This window comes from Zeugodacus cucurbitae, chromosome Y (assembly GCF_028554725.1).
Source record: "Zeugodacus cucurbitae isolate PBARC_wt_2022May chromosome Y, idZeuCucr1.2, whole genome shotgun sequence".
Lineage (NCBI taxonomy): Eukaryota > Metazoa > Arthropoda > Insecta > Diptera > Tephritidae > Zeugodacus > Zeugodacus cucurbitae.
This window is the reverse complement of record NC_071673.1, coordinates 3235968-3244484: the sequence shown is the minus strand read 5'-3', so window position 1 is coordinate 3244484 and position 8517 is coordinate 3235968. Positions and strand designations below refer to the sequence as shown.

At 44.5% G+C, this 8517-nt stretch overlaps 1 protein-coding gene across 1 annotated transcript; it reads left to right on the top strand.

Annotated features, from left to right (window-relative positions):
• Positions 1-6975: 6975 nt before the first annotated feature.
• On the top strand, positions 6976-8203 carry LOC128923481 (putative nuclease HARBI1). Its single transcript, XM_054235743.1, has 4 exons — positions 6976-7059; positions 7392-7420; positions 7476-7611; positions 7691-8203. The coding sequence occupies exons 1-4, from the start codon at positions 6976-6978 to the stop codon at positions 8201-8203; spliced, it is 762 nt and encodes a 253-aa protein (XP_054091718.1).
• Positions 8204-8517: the final 314 nt, after the last annotated feature.

The following is an 8517-nucleotide window of genomic DNA, read 5'->3' as shown; positions in this document are numbered from 1 at the left end:
ACCATATCTCAGAAACCACTTCACATATTTTAATGAAATTCGGTATATGGGCATTTCCGCCAGAAGGTCCACCACAGACACAATATTAAACATTATTAGAATTACAAAGTTTTTGCATATTTTCGTAGGAAAATATTTAAATTTATTTATATTAAATTAATTCATAACCAATTACGAGATATACCAAAGCCAAGTCGAATATGAGCTACTTTTCTCATTTCGATTTTTCCACTGCATTTGTTTTTTTCGTCAAAATTGTTAAAGAAACATATCATGTATAATTTTTTGCTTTGTGTAAAACCTTTATAAACAAAGAGCAAAATAAAATACATAAGAAAGCATGCGATTGCAAATAACTGTAAGTTTTTGCTCTCTTATTATCCTATATTTTAATGTCCCGTGCGACATTAAAAAACAACACTGCATCGCAAATATAAGCAGCAAGCTCGGCAAATTTTGGGTATAAACAGTAAATTTGTATATATTTAAAATAAAAAAAAACTTTGTTAAAAAATCAGAAGATTTGTGGTTTTGGTAACTCCTTAAAATTGGACACGTGCGACATCGTAGGTGTGGAATTTAAAAATTGAAAATTATTTTTTGTCTTATAAAATTGACTTAAGTATGTAAATATATACATTTACATTAATTCTTTACATATGAGCAAAAACCAAACTTTAAATTCCACTGAAATAGCTATTCAAATAGATTTTGGCGAAGATTATAGGCTTACAAATCAAAATAAGAGTGCTCATTTCAACTAGGTTGTCAGGAGAAAATCGTTTGCTTTTAAAAGTGACAAGTTAACGCATGACATATTATTTTCTTGATTAATCTCTTAAGTAAAATTAAGAAATCCTTTAGTTGCTTATCTAAAATATTTATTTTATTTAAGGTAACTGCTCTCAGTTTAAAATCAAATTTATATTATCAAGCCTGGTTAGGTTAGGTTAGGTTAGGTTTGTAGGCAGATCTCTGCAAAGACAGAAGATCTCACTTAGACAGCCTGGTGCTGTCCATTGTGGTACCAATAAAACTCCCTGTGGATCATAGACCTTTAAGATTCAGCAAACCGCTTGGAATCCGTTACAAATTTCTTAAGACTGGTAATATCGATTCTAGCCAATTCGCTAGTATCGCCGAAAAAGGGCTTTCCGAGATGTTTCAACCTCAGTCTGGCAAAAGCTGGACAGTGCAGTAGGAAATGCTTGGATGATTCCATCTCGCCTTCCTCCATACACCTTTGGCAACTTGCATCTGCCGCGATCCCAAGTCTAACCGCATGGGCACCCATTGGACAATGTCCAGTAAGAACACCCATAATGGCGCTGAGATGAACCTTGCCCAGAGAAAGCAGTTGAAAGGACCGCTTACGGTCCACAGAGGGCCAGAAGGACCTCGCCACTGCACAAGTACTGGTAGTTGACCAGCGTTTGACGAACTCATGCGTAGTCTGCATGTCCAGCGCTCTTGCGCAGGTGGACCAAGGACTACCAATACGCTCCCATTCCGACGTCAAAGTAGCTAGGGTACCTTCCCTTGCAAGCTTGTCCGCTATACAGTTACCAGCGATCCCGCGGTGACCGGGTACCCACACTAGTCGAATTGCAAAATAGCTAGAAGCTATTGACAAGGATCTAAGACACTCCTTAACTAGCACAGAGCGTACTGTCATCGATTCCAATGCCAGTATTGCCGCCCTACTGTCGGAGTGAATACATACCTCTCTAAAAGAGGTCACCATACGAAGCAGTGCGTCCACTGCTACTTTGATCGCTGCGACCTCTGCTTGGAAGACACTACAGTGGTCAGGTAGCCTAAAGCTGGTATTGATAGAGAGCTTTCTGCAGAAAACTCCCCCTCCCACCTTTCCCCTTAGCTTCGATCCATCCGTGAAAAAGCTGACTGCACTTCTCCTCCATTGACTTCTACCTTCCCACATATCCCTCGTAGGTACATGTGCAGAGAAGAAACCTCTTGGGGACGGTTCCGCGGTGCAGTGGTCCAAGTAGTCAGGGATGCAATCGAACGGACGGAGAATTTCAGTATGCCCCTGCTTGGGACCGATCAAGTACCCAGCGTCTGTGAGTCTAACAGCGACCTTTGCCGCAGTACACCTACCGGCGATATCAACAGGTGCGATGTTTAAAATGGCATTTAGAGCCATTGTAGGTGTAGTTCTTAGCGCTCCGCTGATTCCAATGAGAGCCGCTCTTTGGACACGCTCCAGCTGCTTAGCTAGTGTGACTTTCTCGAGTGCCCTCCACCAGACGACAACGCCATAGAACATTATAGGTTTAATAATGGTCTCATACAACCATAAAACCACTTTCGGTGAGAGACCCCACCTTTTACCAATAGCCCCTCTACAGCAGTAAAGAGCTCCGTAGCCTTTCTTACCCTCTCCTCAATGTTTGGCTTCCATGAGAGCTTCCTATCAAGAATAAGCCCCAGGTATTTCACCTTGTCCGCAGGTTGCAGACTGGAGCCTCCTAATGAGGGGAGAGTGGCGTTCGGAATTTTATATCTTCTTGTGAATAAGACGAGTTCCGTTTTACTCGGGTTAATGGCTAATCCACTTCTATGCGCCCAGCGAGTAACCACTTCTAGGTAACCTTGGGTCATTTCATATACGGTGCTTAGGAATTCCTTTGACCAAAAGGGCTACATCATCAGCATAGGCCGTCACTCGACAGCCTTGATTTCCAAGTTCCCACAGAAGGTCGTTCACCACCAGGATCCAGAGCAAAGGGGAGAGAACGTACCCCTATTTACAGTCCGGAGCGCATAAACGCTTCCCCACTCCGCAAAGACAGTTCTGTCGCTGAGCAGACTGTAAATGAGGTGCTTAAGGTTCGCTTCTACCCCAAAATCGTCTAATGCGGCAATGACCGCTTCCGGTCTTACATTGTTAAAGGCCCCCTCGATATCGAGGAAGGTACCTACCGCGTAATCATTATTTAAGAGGGCTTCCTCTATCCACGACACTACCGAGTGTAAGGCGGTGTCCACCGACCTGCCCTTACAGTAGGCGTGTTGAGCTTTAATGAGCTTATTTCTAGGGATTTTGTCCCTTATGTACAGATCCATGAGCCTCTCCAGCGTCTTCAAGAGGAACGAGGAGAGGCTAATAGGCCTGAAATCTTTTGCAGTAACATGAGAGCTTTTACCAGCTTTTGGGATGAAAGACACCTTAACCTGTCTCCAAGCCTCCGGAATATGACCCAGTCTGACGCAGTTCGCGTAGATCGGTGCCAGCCAGCTGCATGATACCTTGGCCGCTCGCTGTAGCTGCGCAGGTATGATGCCATCTAGTCCGGGGGACTTGTAAGGTTTGAAAGAATTCAACGACCAAGTTAGGTGGCGGTCATCCAGAAGGTTTTCGAAGGCGCTTTCGCCCCCTTGAAGCTCTCCGAGGGATACTCTTTCCGCTGATGGGTTTTTTGGGAAATGAGCATCCAAAAGTAGCTTTAGTGACTCCTCACTGCTCGAGGTTCACTCACCAGCACCATTTCTCAAGTAACCCACGGATGTTGGGCTCTTGGACAGAATACGCCTAAATCTCGAGGACTCCTGGCAGCCTTCCACACTTTCGCAGTAGGCTCTCCAAGAAGACCGTTTGGCCTTCTTCATTTCCGACTTAAAAATGGCAAGTCCCACCTTATACAAAGCCCAATCGTCACCTAGAGAGCTGAAAACTTCGACACACTCATCAATAGCATTGGCCGAGAGAACTGAGTCTCGTGGGGGCGCTGCCGGAAGAGCTGAACGAAGCTTCCTACAATAAAGAACCCAATTAGTATTCTTAAGGTTCCTAAAAGGTTTGCGTACTGGACAGGCTCTGTCCAGGTTGAAACTGATATACCTATGGTCCGAAAAGGAGTGATCATTGAGAAGTTTCCATTCCGAGATCAAGGGTACGACGTCTCTAGTTACTATGGTAAGGTCGAGGACTTCCTCCCTACCCGCAGTCACGAACGTAGGGGAGTTCCCCCTATTGCATACAAATAAATCAACACTACTTATGAAATCAAAGAGCGACTCACCTCTAACGTTTATGTCCGAGTTTCCCCAGACAGTATGTCTTGCGTTGGCATCCGAGCCAATGATGGCGTTGACTTTCCTACGCCTGGCCTCCCAGAGAGCCTTTCGCAGTGTAACGGGAGGTGGTTCCACCTCGTCGTCGTGCGGCATATAGGCCGAGATTAGCCAGAGTTCTCCGGCATCGCCCTCCAATCTGGTGGTCACAACGTCTCCGCTACTGTAATTGGGTAAGAGGAAAACGTTAAGTTCATTACGGACAAGCATGCAAGCTCTGATTTTACCTGCGCCGCTGGCTGTCATTAGCTTGTGGCTCTTCGTCCTTAAACCAGATACACCGTTGCTGCTTAGCCACGGCTCCTGGATCAGGACGACGTCGGCCTCGTCCAATCCTAGACGAAGCAGTAAGTTGGCGGATGCCGCCTTTGCGTGTTGGAGATTAATTTGCAGGATCTTCATCCTCCAAACTCTTCTCCAACAGTGCGAGTTCCGCACTCTCCATACATTCGGCTCGATCCTCCTCGAACAATTTGCCGAGATTGAAGACGGATCCGTCTCCAATACTCGCCGTGTCCGAGTGGGATGAGTCAACATCCATACCCGTTTGGGCATCAATTCCCTCCTCTCCCGTTCCTGGAGGTAGTGGGACATCGGCTTTGGCATCGGTGGGGAGGACCCGAAGGACCACCTTCTCGAAACCATAGCTGATGACCCCCTTTACATCGCTGAGAGGACCCAAGGACTCCTTATTCAGAAGTATCAGCGCTTGCCGATATGGCTCCTGAGTTTTCTCTAACCGAATGACCTTCCAATCTTGAACGGGAAGAGAAGGATTGCAGTACCGCAAGATTTCTTCGATCTCTCCCGGAGTGGAGGGTTCGGCGGGGAGCCACACCCGAGCACGAGGGCGTAGTGGAAGTTCTTCCTTAGCCACCGCTTCGAGCTTAGCCCCCTTCCAGACCTCTCCCACCAGGGACACCGCTTCCTTGTACAAGGATGCTGATCTTTCATCAGCGCACCTGACAAGCTTGTGGATGCCGTAGTGCCATCCTGCGCTCTCGCAGCTTGGAGGGGGACCAGGGTTTCCTCTGATCACCCTCATGAAAACCGCGGAAATGGCCGCCGCGACCCGCTTCCATTCCTCATGGGAGATGGCTCCATCTTCCCTGCTCCGGTCGCACACCCCAAGCTCAATTGACCCCGCAAGTTTGGCGATTTCGCTAAACTTCGGTGCCTCTCCAGTACGAGGTTTCTTGCCAAGAGAGGATTCCCCCTCGAACGACCTTTGTCGCTTAGCCTGCGATTGAGTTCCACCCAATCCCACCGGTTTACCATCGCCACCGTCGCTAAGCACCTTCCTAGCCCACTCGAGTGTGCTAGCATGCTGCCCAGGTTTCTGCTCAGCATGCTCGCCACCGTAGCGTTCCAAGATCTTGGCTGCCATGCGGCGGTCCGACTTCAACTTTTTGGACGCCGACACCTGTTTCCTAGTGTTTGCTCCGGGCCCCGGAACTCCTGTGAGCTTAGCAGAGGCTATTTTACTAGTGCTGGCGACTTCGCCTCGCACACCCGCCACACTAACCGCTGTTTTCGGCAGGTTTCCGCCGACAGCGCCTAACATCTTGCCCTTTACGGGGGGTAAACTCTCCTGCGGAGGTTTTGTATTTTCACCGCCTTTCGCGGTAGACGATTTCGTCGCCGCCGGCAGTGAACCTCTCGGGACACTGTCCGTTTTTAAAGTCGATTTCGACTTTCCATCTCCCACTTCCGTTTTTTTGTAGTTGTTGCTATTCATGATTTAATAGGGTCCCCACTCAGAGCCGCTATCCATCTCCCGGAAGGTAGTCGCCTTTAAAGTGGTCCCAAGGTTATCTCAGTTAAGAGGCCAAGGCGAGGGTTGACGCACGCCCTTATGGGGCAATGCGTTCAGAGCCGACCAGCGTAAAGAGGGAGTCTTCTCAACCTGCACCTACCACATCAACTTAATGATGACGGGAGTGGAACGTACTCCGAGGCCTGCCAGGGTTTTAACGGGACGGAGGCAGCCTTGGCATTAACCCACCAGCCATTTCTGTAGAGTGTCACCCCTACATACTCAAGTGGCAGAATACCAAGCCCACCAGCCCAGGTAATAACCAAATCCAAACAAATTTCAAAAATCTTAGTCCGTGTCGGTCCAGGGTCGTAGTCCGTGAGGAGCTTTCAAAAGGCCGTGGAGGCCGCAGGTCATTTAGCGTTACCCAGGATGCACCACTAGGAGGCGACCCGCTCTACACCCCAAGCCTGGTTGATTATATAAAATAATTAAATACTAAATACTCTTTATTAGAATATAATTTTTTTGCAAGGAGCCGTCGATGGAGTGGGAGCATTTATCAAAAGGAAAGTCTAGCAGATAACGAAATCCAAAAATGTGTATACCCGAGCACAGCATTTTGTGAAAAAACTGTATTTCACATCCATAATACATTCCCAAATATTGTGGTAGAAGAGTTTTGCTTTGCATTTTAACCACATTGGATGATAAGTTCGATCTCTTCCGAAGTCAAGCTCTTTATGATAAAAAATGTATTATAACTGTGGTAAAATTGAATTCCATGAAGTCTAGAAATCGTTTATCATCATTGTTCGGGATCACAATTAGAAATTCCATTGACATTAGTTCCATACTTAACCCTCTCATGCCCGAATTAAAATGTGAGGAGTTAACATTTTTTTTAGTACAGATATACAGCTCTATTCTCATGCCCTCACAAAAATCACTACACTCACTACTGTGAGGTTTTTGGATTTTGTGATGATTACCTTATGCTGGAGAAAATTCGAAAGCTCAAATGCTCACAATTTTCTCAAATATCTGTGACGTGTGAAAGCAGCCATCACAATTCAAAAATATTTGTGTTTGTTTTGGTTTTTAGCAATATTTGGAAACAAATGTGTAAATATTTGCGTGCTATAACGAGCATGGAGGAATTGTTCTTTGTGTGTGCGGCTATTATTGAGGAGCAGGAGGAATCAGTGAGTAGGAGGAAAATTTTGAAGAGTTTGCGAGACACAAGCGATCCTTTTACCATGCAAGACACATCATTTATAAATACATTTCGATTTCCAAAATCGCTATGTAAAGTTCTTATAGATGAATTAGTGCCGCATGATGTGCAGAAGTCGAATATTCCTTTTACTCTGCGATTCCTGGCGTGCTTGTACTTTTACGGGCATGGCTCTTACCAAAAATGCGTTGGGAATAGTTATATACTTTCTATGAGCCAGTCCTCTGTGTCTAGTGCTCTACATTTTGTATCTAAAATAATTGTGGATGTTAAGGCCTGTGAAATTTATTTCCCTTCAAGCGCGCAGGATGTTTCAGATACAAGAGAGGGTAAGATAAATAAATAATAATAAATATAAATAAATAAATACATTTTCTCTTGAAGATTTTACATGAAATTTGGGATCGGCGCAATCGATTGTGCTCATATTGGAATTGTTTCACCCCCGAGCACAGACCCCTCCACTCCACTCTCACTTTTTATGAATCGGAAAGGATTTTACAGCCTTAATGTAGAAGCAGTACGTAATGTTCTATATTAACCAAACTATTTACCAATGTTTCTGTTTATGCATATGTATGTATTTGCATTTTTGGCAGGTTTGTGATCATCGACTACTGTTCACCGCTGTCAACGCGAGATATCCCGGGTCTTGTCATGATTCTGGTATTTGGACTACATCCCCAACACGTCTGCACCTCATAAGTACCTATAACATACAAAGTGATTCGTGGTTGTTAGGTGACCAAGGATATGCATTGGAGCCATGGCTGTTAACGCCAGTCGCTGAACCTGTAAATGCAAGGGAAGTGCGTTACAATAAGTTACACGCCAAAGCACGCAATACCATTGAGAGAGCCTTTGGTGTATTGAAGTCACGATTCCGATGCCTCTCAAAACACCCCATTCTTCATTATAGCCCTGAAAAAGCGGCTATGATTATTTACGCATGTACCATTCTTCACAACATTTTACTGAAGCATGGCGTGGTTGCTGACCTTGGTTTCGAAGAAGTTTTAGAAGAATCACAAGACATTGACGAAATTGTTATCGAAAACCCCAATTTTAGGGAGGGTGCTAGAGTTAGAGAACGATATATCATGTCTTTATAATATACATATATCCACAGGCGTTATGTACTATAAATATAAGTATTTATTTTGTTTATTACTCTTAACATGTTACTTACTGTCTTTGTACATTTCACTCCCTCTATTTATGAATAAAAAGACATATACATATGTTTAAATAATTCAATATTTATTATTTATTTATTATTACGATTTTATACTATTTATTTAATTATTTTGTTTATTACACTTACTGCCTTTGTACATTTTACTTCCTCTAAGTATCAATAAAAATACATACACATATGTTTAAATAATTCAATATTTATTATTTATTTATTATTACGAACTTATAC